This window comes from Camponotus floridanus, unplaced genomic scaffold (assembly GCF_003227725.1).
Source record: "Camponotus floridanus strain SB8 unplaced genomic scaffold, Cflo_v7.5 scaffold250, whole genome shotgun sequence".
In the NCBI taxonomy this organism is placed as follows: Eukaryota; Metazoa; Arthropoda; class Insecta; order Hymenoptera; family Formicidae; genus Camponotus; species Camponotus floridanus.
Genome location: NW_020229382.1, coordinates 92,545 through 117,778, shown reverse-complemented (window position 1 = coordinate 117,778; position 25,234 = coordinate 92,545). Strand labels below are relative to the sequence as shown.

Here is a 25,234-nt window from a genome sequence, read left to right as displayed (position 1 = left end):
ATATACATGCATTATGCGCTAATTATAAATAATATTAAAATATTATAAATTTATGTTTCATTTAATTAATGAATTAATACAGTTATCTATTACTAAAGATCTAACATGTAATATTTATTTTTAATTTCGATTGTTGACAATATTATTTCACCGACGTAACATTATTTAGGTTTTCTCCTCTTATAATTTGAAAAATTCTATCGTATACGAGTTTTGGCGCATCTTTAGCGCATAAAAAATCCACGTGATTGAATTTGGACCACGGCACTTCATACATATCCACTACATTGGGCAGTGAATGATACAACCTTTCCACATCCTTGAAAAAATATTTTTGTGAGTTATCAAATGTAATTTCTATTCAATTACATTCCCAATTTAGTAATTTAAAATTCGATTTATATACAGTCAAGTGATTCCTTTCTATATATATATTCATTATTTAAATAAATACCTATTTTTCATTGCTTACCTCTATGCTGACGAACAAGTCATTATTGGCGTAAAACAACGCGATTGGTACTGTGGTATTCGATAAATTATAATTTGGTGGTTCCATCGAATTATAAATCAGTAGATTTTTCACGCGATCGTGATCGTATTTGCGAAACTTGCCCGATTCAAATGTCTGAATCAAATGCAAAAGAGTCTTAATCGAGGTGCCGGACGGAAAATGATTCAAGATGACAGGCATTAGAGTCTAATAATAAATAAAAAAACAATAATGATATACATATATAAAGTTCCATCTAAAGTGTAATCACGCGATCGTGAAAGCATCACAAAATGCGATGTTCAAAGATTCGATTGAGGTTGTACTTTAACAGCAAATTATTATTACTTACATTGTTAAACTGTTCGCGATCATCACCGTTGATGATAGATATAAGATTGATACAAAATTCCCCGGTAATGTTCTGGTCGCAGATAATTTTCAAAAAAAATCTCAGAAAATCACTCCTAAGAAATTCATCGTGAAAGAACAATTGCGCCACGATCTGCAATTAAATATCTTAATGATGTAATTTATTGTAAATCCTGTAATTTTTTCTTATCTAAGTTGTTTTAATTTTGGGAATAAATTTATAAATTTTTAAGCAATTTTTTAAATTTATTAAGACAACAAGATAAGAAGACTGGCGTCTCCGAGCCACAGCGGATAATGCCTAAAAATTCTTTAATTGTACGCGAAAATCTTAAACGAGGACAAGGCATATGCATATATTTTACTTGGTGCATTTACCAAGATATATAGATTCTCATTTTTGAGAAATTCTATAAAAACCCTCTTTATCCCCCTAGAGAAACGTAGACGAGAAAAATATCGGGGCGAAGTCGCTGAATCGGAAATCGAACCCGAGTCTTTCGCTTGCCGGGCGACTGCTCTTACCACTGAGCTATTCAGCCCCACACCGATATCACTCTCGCCTATTTGTTTATAACTATGGAAAATGAAACGCGATCTTTTCAGCCACGCGTGAATTAAAGAATTTTTAGGCATTACCATCCGCTGTGGCTCGGAGACGCCAGTTTTCTTATCTTGTTATTTAATATACAACGAGCCTAATTCCTTTCGATTTAGTTTATTAAGACAATTTATAAAAGCTTTAAAAGTTGTTTCAAATTTAATTTTAAATCGTCAAGGAATATCGTCTTAAAATTGTAACTAAAAATTGAATATATACATAAACAAACAAAATGTGAAGCAAGAACAAATATATAAGTTTTTAAAGTGTTCAGAATTAATTTCATCAAAAGTTTTGTTAAAAGCAATCTCCTGCATTTCTCATTCATATTTCATTGTAAGTCAAACCTTTTTTTTCTATTTTGTCAGAAATTTATTTTATTCTATTGATAGCAGAAAAATTGAGAAATAACACATTAAGTCAAAAACATATGATTCATGTGTTCATTTATTACTTACGATAAAAAAATAAATAATAAGTAAGTAATAAATGAGCACATGGATCAATCACAGTCAAGTATTTATATGAATCGATTATTAAATTTAAGTAGCTAACCAGAGACATATTGATTTGATTATTACTACTATCATATTGCTTACATTATTTATAACACATTTCTAACGCCGTTAACATTATTTTTCCTCCTTTAGATAACAAACTTTACAAAATTTACAAACATTATCTCTAACAAAAATAGTAAATTATTTAAAGATGTACTTAATTTTTTTATATTGTTTTATTAGATGATAATAAATTATATATCTTTTAACATTGTGTCACAATTATATTACTTTACCTTTAATTCTCTTCTGAATGGGAAGAAGTATTGAATCGGACTTTTCATGTGATTTAGAAAGACTGCTGGCGAGAGACCGATCATCATTTGCACCATTCGAGCGATTTCCGGACGCTCTGATGCCATTATAAAAAAACTAATTGCGCCCATAGAATGACCAATATACGTATGCAATGGTTGCGATTTCTTATTCGTGATAAATGTAATCATCGCGGGTAAATCATAGATGCCCATTTCGTGAAAGCTAATGAAAAATTCAATCGATATATCATAAAATATATAAATATATACATGATCACACATCCACACAGAGAAAATAAATATATCATATACATATGAATATAATATATAGTGTTCTATAAAAGCAGAAACTAACATTTTGCACAAAGAATGATCTACCATCAAACAAAAAATAAAAAACAATTATATTATATTGGCACAATAAAGTGTGAGATATCTCGAATATGTGAATAATACATTTTTGAAAAAATACGCACATGTATATATAAGTTTAAATCTTTACGTATTACGTCAAGTAAAAACAAATATTGTAACAATTATTATTATCTTATTTTTATAACATCATTACTTTTATTTTATTTTTTTGCTGGTACCTAAAATCCCAAAATGTCGAATTCGATGAAGAGAGAGAAATATGTGCCTTCGAGTAAATATTACCACGAAAATTTCCCAACCAAACATCGTATCCCTGATCTGCTAATAAGTAAGCTACAATAAAAAAAAATATTGTATTTATAATTTAATATGTGTATTTATCATATTATTTACATTTTCGTATATCATATTATATATATAACATAAACTTTTAAACTTTTTGGCATTTTTACGATAAAAACAAATTAATGATATCCAAGGATCGTTGAAAAAAATGTAGTCGATCAAACTAGCCAGAAATTTGTTTATTAATACGACGTTTCGACCATATGGTTGTGGTCCTTATCAAGTATATACGATGGTCGACTACATTTTTTTCAACGATCCTTGGATTATCTGACTAGCGAAATATAGTTATTTTATAAAATTTTTTAAAAAAAATTAATGATATGATAACGTGATGGATGTTTAAACTTAAAAATTGTTTGACGATCATACCTAATGCTTTGCCTCTGCCAAGAATAACCCAGTCAGCGGAGCTGCTTAAAAAACCATGCTGCAGCAGCACGGGTAAAGAATCGTTGCCACCTGGGATACGATGTAATGTCAACAGATATCCATCTTCCGTCGTTATAACGTGAGTTTCTACAGGATAACCCGCTTCTCTTATCATCTCCGGCTGAAAAAAAAACTGTGTAAGAAAGAGGAAAATGTGATTTGAACTTGAAATAAATTTGAGCAACAAGAAATGCATAATATATTTATTTTTATAGTTATAGGTATGCAGACATATTTCACGTTATTTTACATTTTAAAATAAAGAAAGAAAAGAAATTTAATTAATGTTAATTGAGCAGTATTAATAATTTAATATTAAATCAATTCTTTAAAAGCAACAAAAATATAAAATACTATTCTATGTGTCTTTAAAGACTATAATATATAATTTTGCGGAATTATGCAATTTTGTTTTGAATAAGAGAATGCGGCCAGTAATAGTAGATTATTTTTTATCACTTTCAACAACATTAAAGAATCGAATTATTAAAGATTCTCTTTTCAATAAATGAAAATTTTCGTTTACCGTGCCGAGAATGGAATCAAAATGGAATTCAATGTTCGACGGATTCCAATTAGTCCCTGTTATTCTCCTAATGAGCATATTTATCTCAGAGATTACATTTATCGGGGCCGTACTAATTGTAAGATGATAAAATGACAACAAATATATGAACCCGATCAACGTCATTTTATCAATGAATAATTCAATAAGCATTTAAAGGAAATTGATAATTCAAGAATTTTTCGGAGTATCGAGATATATGTCATCGAAAATAAAGCAGAACACGCGAAAGCAATATAAATACTAATTGCGTTTTACACGCTGCTTATTATATATAGAATGAATCGTGATCGCTTACTATATATAGAATAAATCGTCATTGATTTATGACTATCAGCTAGAAAAAAGAGAAGAGGAAGGATATTATTGTATTATTAATCATGCGAGCAAAACATTTCTAAAAATAAAAATATAAATTAAAAATTAAATCGAAATTGGCGCATAAGAGCCACAACGCAGTAGTTGGAGCGCGGATAAGAAACAATACTTCTTTCTTTTTTATTATTGGATTATTACAAAACTTATGTACTCTTATGTACCAATTTTGATTTAATTTTTAATACTGATAATTCTGTGCCGAAATATTTTACGTATTACATATGTACGTGGAATTTTAAATTATGGAAGTATATTTTATTTTAAAATTTAATTATTAAACGATTATTTATTAAACGGTTGATGTATCATGGAATCTTTCATTATGTTAATTATTTATTCGATTGTTTTATAGCGCTTTTCGGAAGTCAAATTATATAATATTTAGTTTTGCATTTTAAAAGAGTGATCTATAGCAAGCTAAATAAATAAATAAATAAATAGTTGAGAGAAGAGAAAAAAAGAAGACACATAAATAAATAAATAAATAAATAAATAAATAATATTAATTCAAAAATGGTTGTATGATATAAATCAAATATTAAAAGTCAATAGACAGAAAACCACAACGCAAAGATAACAGTAACGCAAAACAAAAACAAAGAAAAAAAATGATGACAACAAATAATTTCAAATTAACAGTTATATTTAAGGAAAGACAAACGTTTCGATCCGGATCTGGATCATTTTCAATGTCACACAATTATAATAACAATAAATATCAAAAGAGATCGCAAACATAGGGCAAAGTCAAATCAAGCAAAAACAGGTGGTTATTTTAGTATGTTACAAAAAACGCAGAAAGAATGATGAGACTCACGCATAATTATAATTTGTAAATAAAAATCTAAATTTAACTCTCGCAAAAAACGACGGAATGACATGTCCCTCACCTATGATATCGAAGAGCATGGTTGCAAAAAGAAGGAAGTAAAACGAGCAAACACGTGAGAGACGCGTGTACAGATGATGGAGAGAAGGCATAACAGTCGAAATTTGTAGCTCCAAATCTTATATGGTGAAAAAACAAATGTCCAGAAAAATAAAAACGTAATAAAAAATGTCCTGTAAAGATAAACACAAAGGCAATCAGCGCCGCAAAAAGACCAAATCACACACAATACCAAGCAACAAACAAAAAGATAAATTAATAAAAATCATAAAAATCATAAAACAAAAGCAGAATAAAAAAGCGCAAGTGAGAAACAATAAAATAAATTACCTAAAGATAAAAGATGATATGTGAGAAAGTCGGAAAAGTAAAAATAACAGGGACTCAGAGAGAGCGAACTGACTCCGACATATCTGTGGTGACTGAGGCTAAACATGCCAAGAAGGGATAGCAAGAACACAGAAAACGAAACAACTGAAGGAAGTGACAGAAAGAAAACATTTTTTGAAAGAGACAGGACTCTATGGTTGAGAAAATTTGTGGATAATTGGAAAATAGGATTTGTCAAGGAGATCCGTATCAGTCTGAACGTTAATGCCATTTTCTTGACACGCAATATGCATCATTTCCGAAAATAATCTTCTTCTGTAGGAAGGTTCTTCGTCCAAAATCAAGATATCATCCCAATTAAATTCATGACCAGAAAGTCTGTGAGAAGAAATCACTGATAATAAATCTGCACGTGTATTGATATTGGCCTTGTTCTTTGATCCTCGTAATTAATTGTCTACTGATTTGGTCTATATATGACGCTGAACAGTTATTACATTTAATTGTACACAGTAAAAAATTATGTGTTAAATTTAACATATTTCACATGTATTTATCCACTCTAATTTTAATGTTAATTTAACAGAAGGCAAGTATGTAAATAAATAACACAAGTAATATGTTTAAAAATTAACACAAAAGTGTAACACTTAAACTTTATCTGAAAATAAAGTTTATGTTAAATTAACATATTTATAATGTTAAATTTAATTAAAAGAAAACGTTATTCTTACATTTTTATGATAAATAACAGAAGAGATATGTCGATTTAACATATGGAAATTGTTATATAGAGAAAAATAACATAACTTATCTGTTCATTTTAACATATAACATATTTCATCAAAAATTCGTGCATTTACATATTAATTGTGTTGTTTTAACTCTTAGAAACGGTGAATATTAACTCATCGCAGAAATGTCAAAATAACGCAATAATAATGTTACATTAACATAAGAGTATGTTAAAAATTTAACACAAAAATTTTAACACGATAAAATTTTAACAGGAATACAAAATGTTTTTTACCGTATACAGGGTGAGGCATTTAAAACAAGCCACCTGAATAACTCCGTTGGTAAGCCGAATACAAAAAAATTGTTCAGACAAAAGTTGTATGGTTTCAAGGGGGACATATGATGGTGTCATTAGTTTAATCTTGAAGAGCCACCCGAAGATCACGTGAAGGTCAGCTCCAACTTTTTAAATGGGACACCTTATATGCTTTTGCATATTCTTGTAGCTTATCTCAAGAGCTTTCCAAAACACTATAATTAAGTTAGTTTTCATCAAGTACTTTCCAAGTTATGAGGCTTGAAATCATTTTTTAATTTTACATAAACCGTAAAATATCTAGTAAACCATTCATTTTTCGATTATCTTACCTTCATACTTTTATGTACAAAATAATGAGAGAAATCAATTGGTGTAAAGAAAACACATAGTTGTTTCTAAGAAAAAATATGGAATTTGCAATTAACAATTCCATATTTTTTGTTAAAAACAACTGTATGTTTTCTTTACACCGATTGATTCCTCTCATTATTTTGTACATAAAAGTATTAAGGTAAAATAATCGAAAAATGAATATTTTACAAGATATTTTACGGTTTATGTAAAATTAAAAAATGATTTCAAGCCTCATAACTTGGAAAGTACTCAATGAAAACTAACATAATTGTAGTGTTTTGGGAAGCTCTTGAGATGAGCTACAAGAATATGCAAAAGCATATAAGGTGTCCCATTTAAAAAGTTGGAGCTGACCTTCACGTGACCTTCGGGTGGCTCTTCAAGATTAAACTAATGACACCATCATATGTCCCCCTTGAAACCATACAACTTTTGTCTGAACAATTTTTTTGTATTCGGCTTACCAACGGAGTTATTCAGGTGGCCTGTTTTAGATGCCTCACCCTGTATAGACTATGTTCGAATGACTAAATTTAGGTAAAGGATCTTTATGTAATTTAATAAAGTTATTTAATTTATTACGCACAGCAAAGGCTGCTGATTTGTTCAGACTATTGATAACAGGAAGGAATTTATCAGAAATACCTGATATATAGGGAATGATAAAAAAGAAATGAGAGGAAGGAGGAGTGGAGGGGAAGGAGGAATTAGTAGGACAACTGTAAGGGAAAGAGTTTTGAGAAATGAGCATTCGTAATCTGTGGATGATAGAATTGAAAATAAATTTAAAAGGATAATCGTTGGACAGAAGGATAACACACAGAAAATTTTTTTCATGGTATTTAGGATGTGATAGAAAAAACACTCTGTCAGTCAAGCCAATGATAACTCCTCTCTTATGTGAAATCGGATATTAGGAAAAAAAATTGAAAAATCTCCCTGAAAACGTAGGTTTACGGTACCAGTCAAATTCGATAAAATTATTGCTAATGGTAAAAGAAACATCCAAAAAATTAAGAGTATTTTCATCCGCGATCTTGATAGTAAACTATAATCGTTTATGAAATGAATTAAATACCTGGAGAATTTTTTGGCAAAAAGCGGAAGGGGCCAATGCTATGTCATCCACATATCTATTTAGGCTTTCTTGATTAACTTAATTTATTTTGGAGTCTCTTAGCTTCTCTCCTTAGCTTAGTTTTCTGCCTATTGACTTTTAATATTTGATAAATAAATAAGTTACCTCTCAGTCTTCTTTCTGGTCCATTGTTGCGATGTAAACAATCTATTCTTTCGAAACGCTAATGACTCCTTCATTAATCACGCACACATTTAATAGTTTATTTTAATACAATTTGTGCTATAATAATTATAAAAAAAATATTAAACAAAATATCTTTAAATTTTATTGATAGATAGGAACTCGGATGTGCTTCGAACGCGCACGATCGTATATATAACGCCGCACGTCGATAAACGCGGGTGTTCTAGTAGTCGTGTTCAATTTATTTTTTATATAACAGAACGTAAGAAGGAAATTTGCCAGAAATTTCGGAAACATGCTTCGCTTATTCATGGTGGCTGTGGCACTTTTTGCGCTGATCGACGCGAAAACGCAAAGGTATGAGTTAATACATTATATTATGCGTGTGCAATAAATGCTGAATTATAGAGATCGATCTATCTCGTGACAGATGACGTGATTTGACTTTCTGAAATCAAAAATCTTGCCTAAACGTGATTGTGTTTTTCTGTAAATCAAAATTAAACAAAATTTATTGTTTCTTCATTAATAAAAAAAGTAAAAGTAAGCATGTATGAAAAAAAATCATTCTTTGTAAATTTGCAAACCTCACGCTTTTGTCTGGCTTATCGCGATACTTTTATTGTGCTGCTAGTAATAAATTGGCTGTGTCAGCTGGTGAACTGTATGTATTAGTGACCTATTTTTTTCTTCTTTATTTATTTGATATTATGATCTTTCTATGTTTATTATTTCTAGCATAAATAATTAATTTAATTTTTATCTAGCATAAATAATTAATTTAATTTTTATCTAGCATAAATAATTAATTTAATTTTTATCTAGCATAAATAATTAATTTAATTTTTATCTAGCATATATAATTAATTTAATTTTTATCTAGCATAAATAATTAATTTAATTTTTATCTAGCATAAATAATTAATTTAATTTTTATCTAGCATAAATAATTAACTTAATTTTTATCTAGCATAAATAATTAATTTAATTTTTACAATTTTTAATTTTCATAAAATTGAATATAATCATTTGAATATAATCATTGTATTGTATATAATCATTTCATAACTATTTGTTAAAATGTCCATTCTTTGTATATCGGTAAAAATATAACTACACATTAAATATGTTTATGCATATAAGAATATATGCGTGTAACGAAAAAATGTTTTTTGTATTACTTTAAGGGTTTTATTGCAAAAGACGGATTCTGTTCGGAAAACTTTGAAGAAAGTTGGTATTGACTTGACATCAGAATCTTTGTTTAAATATTTGGATGCTCAATATTATGGTGTTATCAGCATCGGAACCCCGCCACAGAACTTTACAGTATTATTTGATACCGGTTCCTCAAATCTTTGGGTACCATCGATAAAAAGCGAAAGTGACATTTATACTGATATTTGTACATGTAAATATTTATTTAATATATATGCAAGATAATAATTAAGGGCTTATGCCTAGTCAGCAGACCGAAAAAATTATGATGTTTGGGAATTTCTTTTGTAATAATTTTTTCTTTTACAAATTAATTTTTATTTAAAAGTACAAAGATTAAAGATGTTATTATATATATTTTTTAAATAAAATATTAAAAAATGTAAAAGTTATAACTATTCTTCTGGATATTGCTTTTTAAAAAGCGCAGCGAAGTAAGCAGTGTTATTCGAAGCTGATTCATCTGATATCAAAAATTCGATAAACTGTAGTTATTGTATAAAATTGTCCAGTAGATAAAAGAAGAATTAATCGAAAAATTGTTTTGGGGCAAAATAACAACCATTTGATTCTAAGATATTTTTTTTTGACTTAAAAATTGCTCATTTTTTATTAAAGAAAAAAAGTATTCATTAAAAAACAAAATTCTTCGTTCATCCACCAGGTTTTTATATGTAAAAGAAGCCTATAAAATTTCAAATAAATCGGTGTACCGATTTTCGAAATATCTTGCTCTCCAATTTTGCAAAAGTAATTTCGAGAAAAACGCGTTTAAGATTTGTGTCAAGTTTACATCTAAATAAAATGCAGATTTTTTAATTTACACACAATCACCTATTCCGGGCTCATATAATTTTAATTTATTTATTTATAAATTTTATATATTGACTTGATAGCCCTCAAAACATCAGAGTTAAAGCTTTAGGCGTGCTTAAACGAAGTTATACATTCTGGCGCTTCATGAAACACACTTATAACTTTGTCAATTTGCATCTGATTAATTTGAAATTTTAGGAAATATTTTGAATATAATATACTTCAAGGAAATGCAAAAACATAAAAATCATTATTTTTTACTTTTATGACTAGGCATGATCCCTTAATTTGTACTTATAAACATAGGTACAAATATTAATATTTATTGAAATACGCAGCTCACGAATATATATTTATCTAACAAAATGCGAACAGGAACAATTCTATTTTATAATTTCTTTCTTATTTTAAGCAGATAAAAATTATAAATTTTCGACATTTTTTCATCAAGAAATATCGCTATTATACTTAATTGCTATTTAAAAATATTGAAGAAAATCTTAGTCTTTTCGAATAATTATATAATTATATAATAATTATATAATAATATCAAATCAAAGTAAATATTATAAATGTTATAAAATTCTGTATCTCTTCCTAGTTATATTTTTAAAATAATCTTTTATAATATATCTTGTAATCTTTAGTATAAAGGAGATGCACAAATGCAATTAAAATAATTAATTGTAAATATAACAAAATTAAACTTTACAATGTAACTTTGTACATGCATAGATTTATTTCAACAATTTATTATTTTTATTGTTTTAAGGTACAAGTGAGTTTCGAGAAACTCAAAAGCGATAAATGTATAATATTTATGTCTAATAATTCAAACGAATATTTAGGTGAATAAGAAAATCTCTTTATTTTTAAGCTATCCTTGACTTGTGATATTATTCTTTATAGTCACCTTCTATAAACTTTCTTGTTGGACTGCTCCTTACCATCATAAATATAACAATAGCAAATCTATTACATATCAAGCAAATAGTGCTCCATTTGCTATCGAGTATGGCAGTGGCGATCTATCTGGATTCTTATCTACTGATGTGGTAAACGTGAGTCAGCATTAAACAATTCAATACAGTCACAATTATTAGTTAGTCACAGTTTATTAGACATTTTCCAAATATTTTTATATTATTCTTATTCTTACATCATCATATTTTGTCATTAATACGAATTTCTTTAGGTTGCTGGTCTTAATGTTCGAAATCAAACATTCGCCGAAGCGACTCACGAATCAAGTATATTCATTCTTATGCAATTTGACGGTATCTTGGGCATGGGTTATCCCACGATATCCGTGGACGGAGTGACGCCTATCTTCCAAAACATGATTCAACAACGTTTAGTATCACAACCAATTTTCAGCTTCTATCTAAATCGGTTTGTATCTTCTTTTCATACGTACAGGTGCATGTTTAAAAATATTTTGTAATAAAAAAATATATAGATTATGATCTATAAAATATACAATATGCAGAGTGTTTCTTAATAAGTGCGAAAAGTTTTAGAAAATGATTTTTTGTCGAAAATTAAGGGGGGTTTTTCATGTAAACATATATTCTTACATTCCTCCCTGTGGAAGGATATTTCTTCAAAAATGGGGATAAAAATTAGGTTTTTATTTTTTCCTCAAATTTGAAACCAGTTAAAGAAAAAAAATTAAGTGGATATTTTCTACTGGTAAAATGGTTATTTATTAATATTTTCTTTAACCTCCCGTATTGTTATAAAGGAATGAAACTAGCAACTCCTATTCAATATTTTATTAGGACTTTTTAATGGGCCGGAATATGATCTAACAATATGCATTAAAAAGTTTGATTTATTTAGAAACTTTTTTATTTGTTTTATTTTTTTCATAAAATCAGTAGTTTCCAAGAAAAAAAAATAAAATACGTTATCGTGCACAGCACGATGCTAAATAGCATAGGCTTCAAATTACGAGAAGTTAAATTTTAAAATAAAAATAAAATTAGAGTAAACGTTGGAAAAATTGGAACAAAAACAAAATTATAATAAAAACTTAAAAACCTGAAAAATAAAAATCTAATTTTTATCCCTATTTTTGAAGGAGTGTAACTTCATAGGGGGGGATGCAGGAGTATATATTTATATAAAAACCCCCTTAATTTTTAACAAAAAATTTCCTAAAATTTTCCGTACTTATTAAGAAACTTATATATGCAGAAACCCTTCAGCCGAGGAAGGTGGTGAATTGATATTGGGTGGTTGCGATCCCAATCATTATGTTGGTGAATTCACATATGTCCCCGTTACTGTAGAAGGCTACTGGCAATTTACAATGGATAGGTACATTTTCGAAATTACGATTTTTTAATAAATTGATCATGTTTGCAACAAATTATTATAACGTTATTGTTATTCCATAGTGTCATAGCAGGTAATTATATCTTGTGTGCACAAGGCTGCCAAGCAATTGCTGACACAGGTACTTCACTAATAGTTGGGCCATCTGAGGACATCGATGTTATTAATGGATACATTCAAAATATTAGTGATAATGATGGAAACGTAAGTAAGAATTTTTCTCACTGACATAGCCTTCCATAAAAAATTATAAAATGTGGCTGAATATATTTGTTAAATTATTAATTAGTGATTTAATATCCTCTATTGTTCAAAGGTGGATTGTGATAAGATTAATGAGTTGCCTACGATTAATTTTATTTTGAGTGGTAAGCCACACAATCTTACCCCTCACGATTATATTATTCGAGTGAGTTTTATGAATCGATAATTTCCGTTTAAATTATTTAAGAATAGGAAGTGATCATTATGTTTAGTTTTTTTTACAGGACACAGAAGATGGCGTCGCGATATGTTACAGCGGTTTTCAAGGATCTTATTTATCGGGCTGGATTCTGGGCGATGTATTTATCGGTCATTTCTATACTGTATTCGATATGGGAAATAACCGAGTGGGATTCGCTCCTTCGAAATAAAAGATCGCCTAGTTGAAAAAAACCACTAAACGTTATATACATATAAATGACAATCTCGCAAATAATTAAATAAAATTATTTTGACGCTTATTGTTTCGTAACTTTTAATTATAATTATCCAGGTGATACTGTTATTAAAGGATATTTGTGATACATTCGAAAATTTAAACGGAGATATATACGATATCTTCCATAAATAATTTTATACATATGTATATATGTATCTATTATAATGTCCAAATACAAATAAATGTGTTAAAATAAAGTACAATAATTTTTTCGTCCACTGAATATATTAATTTTATATATTAAGCTTTCACAATTTAATTCATAATATAATGAGATGATAATAATAATAATTCAGAATAATATTAGGTGTATAACTTTGCTTCCGCCGTTTTTTTTCCGAAATTCGAGGCTTTATTGTAAAAAACTAGTTATACATTTATGATTCAAAGTATTGTCCATCGCTGGCCACTACTTTCTCTCATCTTTCGGGCAGCGTATGAATCCTGCGTCGAAAAAACTGATCATATTTTGAGGCGATCCAATTTTTTACTTCTTCATAAGACTGGAAGTGCTGATCAGCCAGGCCGTGTACCATTGATCGAAACAAGTGATAGTCAGAGGGAGCAACGTCTGGACAATACAGCGGGTGGGGTAGGACTTCCCATTTCAACGTTTTCAAGTATATCTTGACCACTTTCGTAACATGGGGTCGAGCATTGTCATGCTGCAAAATCACTTTATCGTGTCTCTCGTTGTATTGCGGCCGTTTGTCTTTCAATGCTCGGCTCAAACGCATCAATTGCGTTCGATACCGATTGCCTATGATTGTTTCAGTCGGTTTTAACAGCTTAATACAATCTTCTTTCTTCCACCGCTATGCCGGTCTTCGACGTCAAAATCACTGTTCTTGAAGTGTTGAAACCACTCACGACACGTTCTTTCACTAATAGAAGCCTCACCATAAGTATCTGAGAGCATTCGATGAGCCTCAGCCGCAGATTTCTTCATATTGAAGCAGAAAATTAAAACCTCCCGCAAATGACGAGAATTTGGCTCGTACACAGACATTTTCAATTGAGAATAATTTTATGATGGAGACACAAATCGACTAATGTTTCTATGGGGTTATGTTGACAGATGTCCAAGTATATCGTATGACATCTATGATCTATTTATTTCGACCACCACCTACCGCTAAAGCGATCTACAAAAAAATGGCGGAAGCAAAGTTGTACACCTAATAATATTTTACAATAATATTTATATAATATTTAATATATTTTATATATTTATATTTATATTTTTATGTAATATTATATAAAATATTATATATTTATAACATAATTTATATAATATTTATATAGTATTTATATAACTACGATATGCTATACTATATGCTTTATATACTACGATAATGCTATTATATAAGAGATAATATAATGTAACATCATTTGAATTTTGCTATTAATATTACCAATAAGCAATTTTTTTCTTTTTCTGATGTTTAATTATCCTCTTAATAATATGTCTCGTAATTAAATTACCGTATCAAAGATGTTGATATTGTTTTTTTATTTGATTTTTATAACAATACTTTTCAATGAATTAATTTTATGAATTTTAATTTTTTATTATGTCGACTTGTAATATTTATAAAAAACTATAAATGCGTCTTGTATCTAGAATATATTATAAATATGTTTTGTAACATTACGCTAGTGAAAGAAAATAAATAAGAATAGTTGTAATTATCATAAATATACAGTTATTTTTAACGGCAATTATACTTACAGTTATTATTATTACATACAAGGTTATTATTATCAACATTATAACTATAAAAATAGAAATCTCAACGATAACTGTTTTACTATGCAATTGTACCCTTTTCAGTGCATTTTTTATGTGTAATTTGACATATATTTATCATTTATTAATGCTTAAATAATCTACTGTTATGTTATCATACTGTATGTTATAAGTTTTGTGTTCTACGTATAATGTTAATATATTGTAAAAATTATTTTATTTTATGGATATTAATATTTTTGAAAATTCCTTACATTACATATAATTATTTATATGTGTGCATGTATCCATAAATCTTATTTTCTATATATCTTTAAAAACATATTTATATTAGTCAATGTCCAATTTTCGAAATGTTCCCGAAACTCCGAATAAATCGTTCGGAAGTTTTAGAGGATTTGTTCGGAGAGATTCGTTAACTTTAACTTCTTCTTGCTCCATAAACCATTCTCTTCGTTCCATCAATTTTGCTTTCTACATATCTAAAGCAATATAAAAAATTTCGACAATCTTAAATATGTTTTTTACATTCCAAATATATATTGAAAATATTCATTTGTATAAAAAAAATATTGTAAATATATATATAATATATAATTAATTAAAAGAGCTGTGAAAAATAAATAATTATCGTTACAATACATGATAATTAAAGAAATAAAATTTTTTATTGCATATAAATAAGTATTTAAGTGAAAATATTATTATTTATTTTTAATATTTCGCCTTAAATATTAAAAATCTAAATAAAGTCATTGATAAAAACACATATATTTTTTTTGTAAAAAATATTGTACCTGATAAAATATTCATTGATGATAGCTCACCGCCATAATCTTCTGGTAAACGAGATTTTGTATAATTCCGCTTAATGACTCTATTCCAGCCGTATAAACATACATCTAAAATATTATAGCAGCAATTAAAACTGTATAATTATTAATATGAAATATAAAATATAAAATATGAAATATAAAAATTCGTAGTTTAATTTATAATCATATTTTTCGTTTTAAAAATATCGTATATTTAATTTATATTATATTTATATCACAACATACACGATTAATTAGTTTTGCCTTCATCACTGATTTAATCAATGTTGTGAAGACATCAATAAAACTTGGTGGATTTATCATATGAATGGCTTTGATTCTTGTGCCGTATGCTTCTTGTAAATAGATTAAATAATAAAAATTAATTTTTACAAAGTATATAGGGTGTTTCTTAATAAATATGAAAAATTTTAGGAGATGATTCTTTGTCGAAAATTAAAGTTAAATTTTAAAATAAAAATAAAATTAGAATAAATGTTGGGAAAATTGGAACAAAAACAAAATTATAATAAAAACCTAAAAACCTGATTTTTACTCCCATTTTTGGAGGAGTGTAACTCCACAGAAAGGGATGTAGGAGTATATGTTTGTATGAAAACTCCCCTTAATATTTTCGGCAAAGAATCATCTCCTAAAATTTTTCGCACTTATTAAGAGAGACTGTATATTATATATATATAAGAAATAATTTTTATTTTTAAATACCAGAATAGCGTCGAGTTTTTTTACTATAACTGGTGTATACTTCATTATATAATCCAAAGTTAAATTAGCACAATCCCAAATGATAACATCGGAATTAACTATATCTCTATACGCGTCTCGATTATCATAGTGAAATACTTGTAATATTAAAAAAATAGTGTGTTTCCATTGATTTGCATGCATAACATTTATGTTTATATACATGTATAACAATCAATTATATTTAGTTTAATTATATCAATTATGTCTATCAAATCTCTTAAAGATAATTCCTCCCGAGTTGCTTCGTTTAATAAAAACTACAGAATTATCTAATCTCTGTGAATCATAACAATATAAAAAACTTGTAAAATGTTGCATACAGCTCACTTTTTTCTTTCTTCTTCTTTTCATCATTATTGATTATTGTGTTTGTGTACGTGTCATCTTTTTTATATGTCTCTTTTTATTATACAGGGTGACCCATTTTAACTTAGGCAGCCAAATACAGAAACTCGAAAAATAAGCACACTACGAAAAAATGGTTAGAATCAAAATTTCGTCATTTCGAGGGGGACGTACAATGACGTTAAAATCAGCCCCCCCACCCCTCCCCCTGGACGGTGAGGGGGGGCAAGTTAGAAATCTTAAATGGGAACCCCTATTTTTTATTGCGATTTTATTATCAGATTGCGAAGTGTCAATGCAAATCCAAGCGTTTCTTGGCTTTTTCTAAGTCAAACTTTGCATTGTAAATGTAGAACTTTAATCGTTGTTCAGAGATCTCTATGAAATGCAAGATAACGTTGGTTATTACATACGTAAGCTAAGATTTCATAATAAAAGAAATCATAAATAGGGAGCGATTCATATAATAATATAATATATATACAGGGTCTACCAAAAGTGTGGAAACCCCTAAATATCTCGGAAAATATACGTTTTACAGAAAAGTGTTTCCAACAAAAGTTGTAGGGTTTAAGAAGATCTATATACTGATTCTATCAGTTTGACCTTGGATGGCGTCGTCAAGGTCAGGTCAAGGTCACATTGACTTTTTTAAATGACACCCCCTACATTTGATTGCATATTCTTATAGCTTAATTCAAGAGCTTTCCAAAACACTATAATAATGTTCATTTTTATTAAGTACTTTGCGAGTTATGAGGGTTGAATGATAGAGTAGCGCCGGTATTAACATTATCCAAGGTGTACTACATGGAGGTTACTCGCTCGGATTTGCATCTGTTGTGTGTGTGATCCAGCTAACTAAGGCAAGATCGGTCGTGGATCCAGTCAGCAAAAGCAAAGACCCAACCAAATTACAATCGAGCATTTAAAGAACCTGGAAAGCAATCGACATAGTAAACAGTAAATAAATTTGTGGATGCTCATTTATCATAATAATTGTTCGAAATGTGTGCGTGTGCGTGCGTACGGTGCGTGTATACAGAGATCAGGTTAGGTTGCACCAAACGATTGCAAATGTGTTTCAATGTGTTAAAGTAAATGCTGAAAGTGGCTGCCATTTACTTCCTGACAATATGCTAATCTTTGGTAGAATGTAGAAATGACTTTACGATTCGTTTCAAAAGGTATCAAAGCCATTTCATCCCTTATTCGCTGTATCAATTCGTGAATGGTTTTAGGTTTTGTTCTGTAAACCTTACTCTTCAGATATCCCCATAGATAATAATCAAGAGGAGTTAGATCTGGTGACCGAGGTGGCCAATCCTCTCCTCCCTCATTTCCGTTCCTTCTTCCTATCCACCGTAGCGGAAAAGTCTCATTTAAAATACGACGTGGTCCTGCACCAAAATGAGCAGGAGCTCCATCATGCTGAAACCATATTTCTTGGAAATTATTTGGAAAAGTATTCTGTATGGCTGGAATTATTTGATCAACAAGTAATCTCTCATACCTTTGAGCGTTCAAATATTCTTCAAAAAAAAACGGCCCTATTAAATAGCCATCTATTATTCCGCACCATACATTTATTTTTTGTGGATGTTGTGTGTGAGTTTCCCGCACCCAATTCGGATTCTCATCTGACCAGAAACGAAAATTTTGATTATTAACTTCTCCCGTTAAGGTAAAAGTTGCCTCGTCTGTGAAAACAATTTGATAAGGGAAGATGGGCCGGACATCTATTAGTGCCATCATTCTTTCACAGAAATGTATACGACGCTCCTCATCTCCGTTTTGCAATTCTTGAACGTATTGCAATTTATATGGATGGAACTTGTTCTTCTTTAAAATTCTCCAAACCGACATGGGAGCAATATCGTGAGTTTGAGCGACTCTCTGAACACTAGAATTGGGATCTTCAATAAATGTCTGCAGAACATCAAGTTGTTTTTCTTCGTTGGTTGCAGACAATGGTCTTCCTGACTTAGAGCGATTTCTTACGCTACCAGTTTGTCTAAAACGTTCTATTGTTTTTAACACAGTGGACTTATTAATTCGACGGTTCGGATACGTGTCATTAAATAATCGAACGACATCAGAGAACGATCTTTCGTTATCACCCCATCCACGCATCATGAGGATAGTGATTCTTTCACGTTCCGACAAGTCGCCAGCCATTTTTAAAACGTTTAATTTTAATTAATCGTACGTTGTATTTGGACGATAACAATTAATTTCTGCTTGCTCAAAGCTGAAGTTAGAAGGTGCTCGTTCTTTGATAGCTTTATACATTCTTAGTTGAATTTTAAATGCGAGTTAGACTGCATGTAGTGCGTCACATAGCGGTAAATGAAGGAACTAACGAGACGTTTCATACACGTTTTATGGAGCAATTTTTTGGCAATTTGACTTCAGCGAAATATGAGGATATGTTGAGGAATCGATCTTGCCTTAGTTAGCTGGATCACACACACAACAGATGCAAATCCGAGCGAGTAACCTCCATGTAGTACACCTTGGATAATGTTAATACCGGCGCTACTCTATCATTCAACCCTCATAACTCGCAAAGTACTTAATAAAAATGAACATTATTATAGTGTTTTGGAAAGCTCTTGAATTAAGCTATAAGAATATGCAATCAAATGTAGGGGGTGTCATTTAAAAAAGTCAATGTGACCTTGACCTGACCTTGACGACGCCATCCAAGGTCAAACTGATAGAATCAATATATAGATCTTCTTAAACCCTACAACTTTTGTTGGAAACACTTTTCTGTAAAACGTATATTTTCCGAGATATTTAGGGGTTTCCACACTTTTGGTAGACCCTGTATATATATATATATATATATATAATAAATATTATTATTATTATTATTATTATTATTATCAATATTATTACTATTATTATTATTATTATTATTATTATTATTATTATTATTATTATTATTATTATTATTATTATTATTATTATTATTATTATTATTATTATTATTATTATTATTATTATTACTGTGTATATAATATATATTTATTATAATAACTAAAAGAAAAGATATTGTTCCTCAAATATTTGATATTCGATCAACTTATTAAAGCTTCGTACGTAATTTCTCTTTTTATAATTATGTGTATATATATTTTTAATGTTTTTTATAATATTTTTATAATATTTTTAATTACATTTTTAACAATCCATCAGAATATTTATACAAAATATGTTCTTTAGATTTGAACATGTAATAAATTGATTAATCTTAATATATATTTATTTTAATAACTAAAAGAAAAGATATTGTTCCTCAAATATTTGATATTCGATTTCTGATCAATTTATTAAAGCTTCGTACGTAATTTCTCTTTTTATAATTATGTGTATATATATTTTCAATTATGTTTTTTATATTTTTATAATATTTTTAATTACGTTTTTAACAATCCATCAGAATATTTATACAAAATATGTTCTTTAGATTTGAAAATGTAATAAATTGATTAATCTTAATTCTTTTTCTTTGAACTTAAATTAATGCAAACCTTTAGGGATTTTGAAAAAGTGATTTCGAGAAAAACGCGTTTAAGATTTGCGTCAAGTTCACGTTTAAATAAAATGCAGATTTTTAAATTTACACAGAACCATCTATTCCGGGCCCATATAATTTTAGTTTATTTAGGTTATTAGTTTAAATCTTTATATATTGGCTTGATAGCCTTCAAAACAGCAGAGCTGAAGCTTTATAGTCATGTTTAAACGAAGTTACACATTCTGGCGCTTCATGAAACATACACTTATATCTCCGTCAATTTGCATCCGATTAATTAAAACTTTTAGGAAATATTTTCAATATGATATACTTGAAGGAAATGCAAAATCATAAAAATCATTTTTTTTACTTTTATGATTAGGCATAACTCTTTAAGAAGAAGTTCAAGAGATGAAACAATAGTAATCGAACATGTTTCATTTTTTTTTGGGCTAAAGATACGCCAAAACTCAAAAGAGTTCTCAAGATTATGAGGAAAGAGGATTTAAATAATATTACATCAATAATCAAAATAAAAGATGAATGTTTTACACATTAAATCTTTACAATAAAAAAAATAATATATAATAAATCATATAATAATAATTCAGTATATAAGTAGAGACGAATTAAAGTGTCTTTTGGTTATTTCGGTAAGTTTTAGATTTGTTGCGATGAATCGTAGATAGTGTTATAATATAAAAAAATATACTTATAAATTATAATTTAATAATATTATTATAATAATTTAATAATAAAAAATTACAAAATTATATAACTGTATTAAAAATATATATAATACACATAAATAGACACATACATAATTATACAATATGTACATACCCTTTTTCTCGTCTATTTTGTTAGAAAAAGTGAAGTTTGCGATGAAATTATATCATATTCTACTTAATTCTCTACTATAATTGTATATATTCTCTACAATAATTGTATATAATTGCAATATTTATATAATTATATATCTAATTATATAAATTTACAAAGTCACATATACTTCATGCTAAATTAATTGCTAGGCTCAATTAATCGCAGTCTAATTAGCTAGTAGTAAAACAAATTTTCGCGAAAGTAAAAAATGTCGCATATAATAATATTTCCGATTGCGTGATTAAATTTCTATATACAGGGTGGGCCATTTTAAGTGATCCACCCCAATAACTTTTTTATATTTGAATGTACAACAAAATGTTTCAAATAAAAGTTGCTTGACTTCGAGGGGGACAGAAGATGGGTGGCAAAAATTTGACCTTGGATAGTCATTTGAAGGTCACATAAAGATTACCTTCAATTTCTTAAATGGAACCCCCTATTTTTCATTGCATATTCTTATAGCTTATCTCGAGAGCTTTCCAAAACACTATAATTAAGTACCTTTTTATTAAGTACTTTTTGAATTATAAGGCTTGAAATAATTTCTTAATTTTACATAAACCATAAAATATCTAGTAAATCATTCATTTTTCGATTAATAATGAGAGGAATCAATTGGTGTAAAGAAAACATACAGTTGTTTTTAAGAAAAAATATGGAATTGTTAATTGCAAATTACATATTTTTTCTTAGAAACAACTATGTGTTTTCTTTATACCAATTGATTCCTCTCATTATTTTGTACATAAAAGTATCAAGGTAAGATGTATATTTCCTAATTTTCTCTTGATGTTTATCTCGTATGATAGAAAATTTTCGTGCGTTTTTATTTCAATCAGAGATGAGATATCGAGTCTTGTATTATCAGGAGAATAAACAGCGTTATTGTGCAAATAATGCAAAATATGTTATTACAAATTGCAAAGCAATAATTGATAATCATTTTTTCTAATTCCTCTATTTACTAATTTTTGCTCAAATCAAGTTAAAGTCAAAGCTATCAATTATATGTCAAAAACAGAGTGTTATTAGTTGCTGATAAAATGGCAGAAGTATCTATTGAAAATACATGCGAATATGCATTGATAAATGCCTAAAGTCTAATGTCCAAGCCCATTAAATTAGATAAGAATGTTATGTAAACAGTTAATATCTTAGAACTGTTGCATCGACAAACAGAATTATCTTTCATTAATATTACATGCTATATCTTATTATTACTTTTATATATACACATAAATGTTAATCATATCGCTCTAATAATATTTATATAATAATCTGTTTAAAATGTAATCTGTAACATAATGTATGCGCTTCTTATTTGACGCTGCAAGTTCGCAATTTATTTCATATGTACATATATTTACTTTTAGAAATGTCTTATGATTGCATAATCAATAGTGCAATTATATTTCTTCTTCTCTTTTTTCAACTTCAACTTTTTTCAACTAAAAAATTATTACAAATGCAATGATAATTCATTTTAAGATGACACGTAGTGTGTAAATAGAAGTTATACGCAGTAGTATTTTTATCGCTTTCGTGTGTTCTGATTTATTTTCAACAATATATATCTCACTCCGAAAAACTCCCGAATTATCCGTTTCCCTTCACTGTTTATCGAATCATTCATTAATAATGAAATTGATCGGGATTATATATTTGCTGTCGTTTTGTGATCGTCTGAGCCATATATATTGGTTATTCTCTGGGAGCAGCTTGTTTTTACATAATGGCATGAGAACGTCCAAAAATCGCTTGACTGATGCAAATAATGATCAGCTTCGCGTCAGCAGTTTTTGTAAACCACACGCAAAATCTGATACAATACTTGATCCCATTTAGAAATGAGTTTAAGATAATGTAATATAATGATGGTAGTGTTAGAAGATATATAATTTATTATCACGTAATAATTGTCTAAAACAATGTGAAAAAATAACGTATACTTTTATACATGTTTTTATTATGGATAAAGTTTGTAAATGATTATCTAAAAAAAAAATAATATAAACGGCAATAGAAATAAATGTTATAACATATAAAAAATATGAATAATATGACCTATGAATATTATTCATTAAATCGACGTTTCAAATTAATTACTTAAATCTAATAATAGATTCATATGAATACTTGACTTAATGATATCCTCATTTATTACTTAAATTTTTTATATGTTATTGTTTTAATATGTTATTTCTCAATTCATATTCCATCAATAGAATGAAAAAATTTCTGGCGAAATAGACAAAGAGAATTGTCTTACGATGAAATATGAATGAAAAGTGCATTACTTTTTATGAAATTTCCGAAGAAATTAATTCTAAATGTCCAAAAACTTACATCTTTTTTCGTTTTTTATACCGTATATATTCAATTTTCTCTTTTAATTTTAATAAGATCTTTTCGACAAATTAAAATTAAAATTGAAACAACTCTCGGAGCTTTTATAAATTATTTTAATAAATTTAAATAATTAATTAAAATTTATTAATTTATTCCCTCAAAATATGGTTAAATCCCGAACAAGAAAGAATTACAAGTAAATTACTTTATTATTAAGTGACATCATTTTTAATTGCAGATGATGATGCAATTGTCCTTTCACGAATTCTTTCAGAATGATCTTGTTAGATTTCTTTTGAAAAATATCTGCGACCAAAACATTATTGGAGAGTTTTGCATCAATGTGTTGTTTATGATCTTTGGCGATGATCCCGAACAGTTTAATTACGTAAATATATAACTTCACAAATATTTTTATCGAAGTACAACTCCATAACGATCGAAGCTTTGATCATCACGTTTTGAGTCTTTCGATCATGCTTCAAAACTTAACATATAGTATATTTTTTTATATATCTTTATTACTTTCTATTTATTAGACTCTGCCTCGTCATCATCAATCACTTCATGGCTGGCACCTCAATAAGATAATAATATACTTTATTCAAAAAATCGAATCGGGCAAGTTTCGCAAACACGATTACGTCCTCCTACTCATGATTAGGAATTCATCCGTCCTTTTAGAAAAGGATTGGTTCAGTAAAAGTTGGGCTTGTTTGATGACAGCTCTGAACCTGTCGCCACGAAACCAGATGTTCCTATTTTAAAGAATCTTTGATAAGACTTTTATCTGTAGAAAAAGGAACGCCGACAACCAGAATCTCGAGCGTGCCTGGCCAAGTAGCTTTGCCAGACCGTCCATCATTTGATTGCCGTGGATTCCCCGATGATCAGGCACCCAAGCTACGATGATCTTGTTAGATTCATCTAGTTTGTTGAGTGCTAGCATACAGTCCCAAACCACTGAGGACTCAAGGTGATGGTCTTGGCTAAAGCATTGGTGGCTGCTCGGAGCAAATAAGTATATTTCTACACTCAAAAAAATGATCTTGCAACTATAGCAAAAATTTTCTAGGTGCGAAAAATTAACTGAGGCAGATAAACGATTAGCAAATATTGTAATATCGTATATATGTTGCACGTAATCAATCTAAATGACAGAGACAGAATTTATATCTGAACTGTTTGTGAAATTTAGAAAGAAAGTTTTTCTGTGGCGTCTATCCATGTTATGATCAATCCATACTTGTTATAAAGTTTGGCTGTAGTACACAGAAAATACTAGCAAGAACAAATGAATATATAATCCTAAATTTTCTAGCAGATATTGCTAGAATGTTACTGCTATAAATTCTAGCTGTGACAAACGATATTCTATCAGATACAAAAAACAGCGATAAATTTTGGTTGCGACATCTAGAAATCTACCTACATTAGCAAAACA

General features: G+C 28.6%; 2 protein-coding genes and 1 pseudogene across 3 annotated transcripts; 1 reads left to right on the top strand and 2 right to left on the bottom strand.

The window, feature by feature from the left end:
- Positions 1-132: 132 nt before the first annotated feature.
- On the bottom strand, positions 133-4,115 carry LOC105258348 (lipase 1). The gene is made up of 7 exons (XM_025409267.1): positions 3,962-4,115; positions 3,376-3,556; positions 2,877-2,991; positions 2,263-2,506; positions 846-998; positions 473-700; positions 133-319 (listed from the first exon to the last, which is right to left on the bottom strand). Exons 1-7 carry the CDS (start codon positions 4,037-4,039, stop codon positions 143-145), a joined length of 1,176 nt encoding a protein of 391 aa, XP_025265052.1. The 5' UTR covers positions 4,040-4,115; the 3' UTR covers positions 133-142.
- Positions 4,116-8,491: 4,376 nt separating this feature from the next.
- LOC105258344 (lysosomal aspartic protease) lies at positions 8,492-13,334 on the top strand. Of its 2 annotated transcripts, none has more exons than XM_011269557.3 (8): positions 8,492-8,629; positions 9,460-9,683; positions 11,216-11,367; positions 11,502-11,698; positions 12,506-12,628; positions 12,709-12,850; positions 12,963-13,055; positions 13,135-13,334. In XM_011269557.3, the coding sequence occupies exons 1-8, from the start codon at positions 8,568-8,570 to the stop codon at positions 13,279-13,281; spliced, it is 1,140 nt and encodes a 379-aa protein (XP_011267859.1). In that variant the 5' UTR covers positions 8,492-8,567; the 3' UTR covers positions 13,282-13,334. The 2 variants fall into 2 exon arrangements, with proteins under 2 accessions (XP_011267859.1, XP_025265030.1); XM_025409245.1 differs by having other exon boundaries at positions 13,123-13,334.
- A 2,095-nt stretch (positions 13,335-15,429) lies between these two features.
- On the bottom strand, positions 15,430-24,739 carry LOC105258347 (annotated as a pseudogene).
- Between the last annotated feature and the right edge of the window lie 495 nt (positions 24,740-25,234).

What these genes read in the sequence shown, in the direction of transcription:
- LOC105258344 (XM_025409245.1), top strand. Translation starts at nt 8,568, where the DNA reads ATGCTTCGCTTATTCATGGTGGCTGTGGCACTTTTTGCGCTGATCGAC. An exon ending in ATCGACGCGAAAACGCAAAG is followed by an intron (nt 8,630 to 9,459) that starts GTATGAGTTAAT and finishes TATTACTTTAAG; the next exon opens with GGTTTTATTGCAAAAGACGG. An exon ending in CTCACGATTATATTATTCGA is followed by an intron (nt 13,056 to 13,122) that starts GTGAGTTTTATG and finishes CATTATGTTTAG; the next exon opens with TTTTTTTTACAGGACACAGA.
- LOC105258348 (XM_025409267.1), bottom strand. Translation starts at nt 4,039, where the DNA reads ATGCTCATTAGGAGAATAACAGGGACTAATTGGAATCCGTCGAACATT. An exon ending in TTGATTCCATTCTCGGCACG is followed by an intron (nt 3,557 to 3,961) that starts GTAAACGAAAAT and finishes TTTTTTTTTCAG; the next exon opens with CCGGAGATGATAAGAGAAGC. An exon ending in ACTTGTTCGTCAGCATAGAG is followed by an intron (nt 320 to 472) that starts GTAAGCAATGAA and finishes TATTTTTTCAAG; the next exon opens with GATGTGGAAAGGTTGTATCA.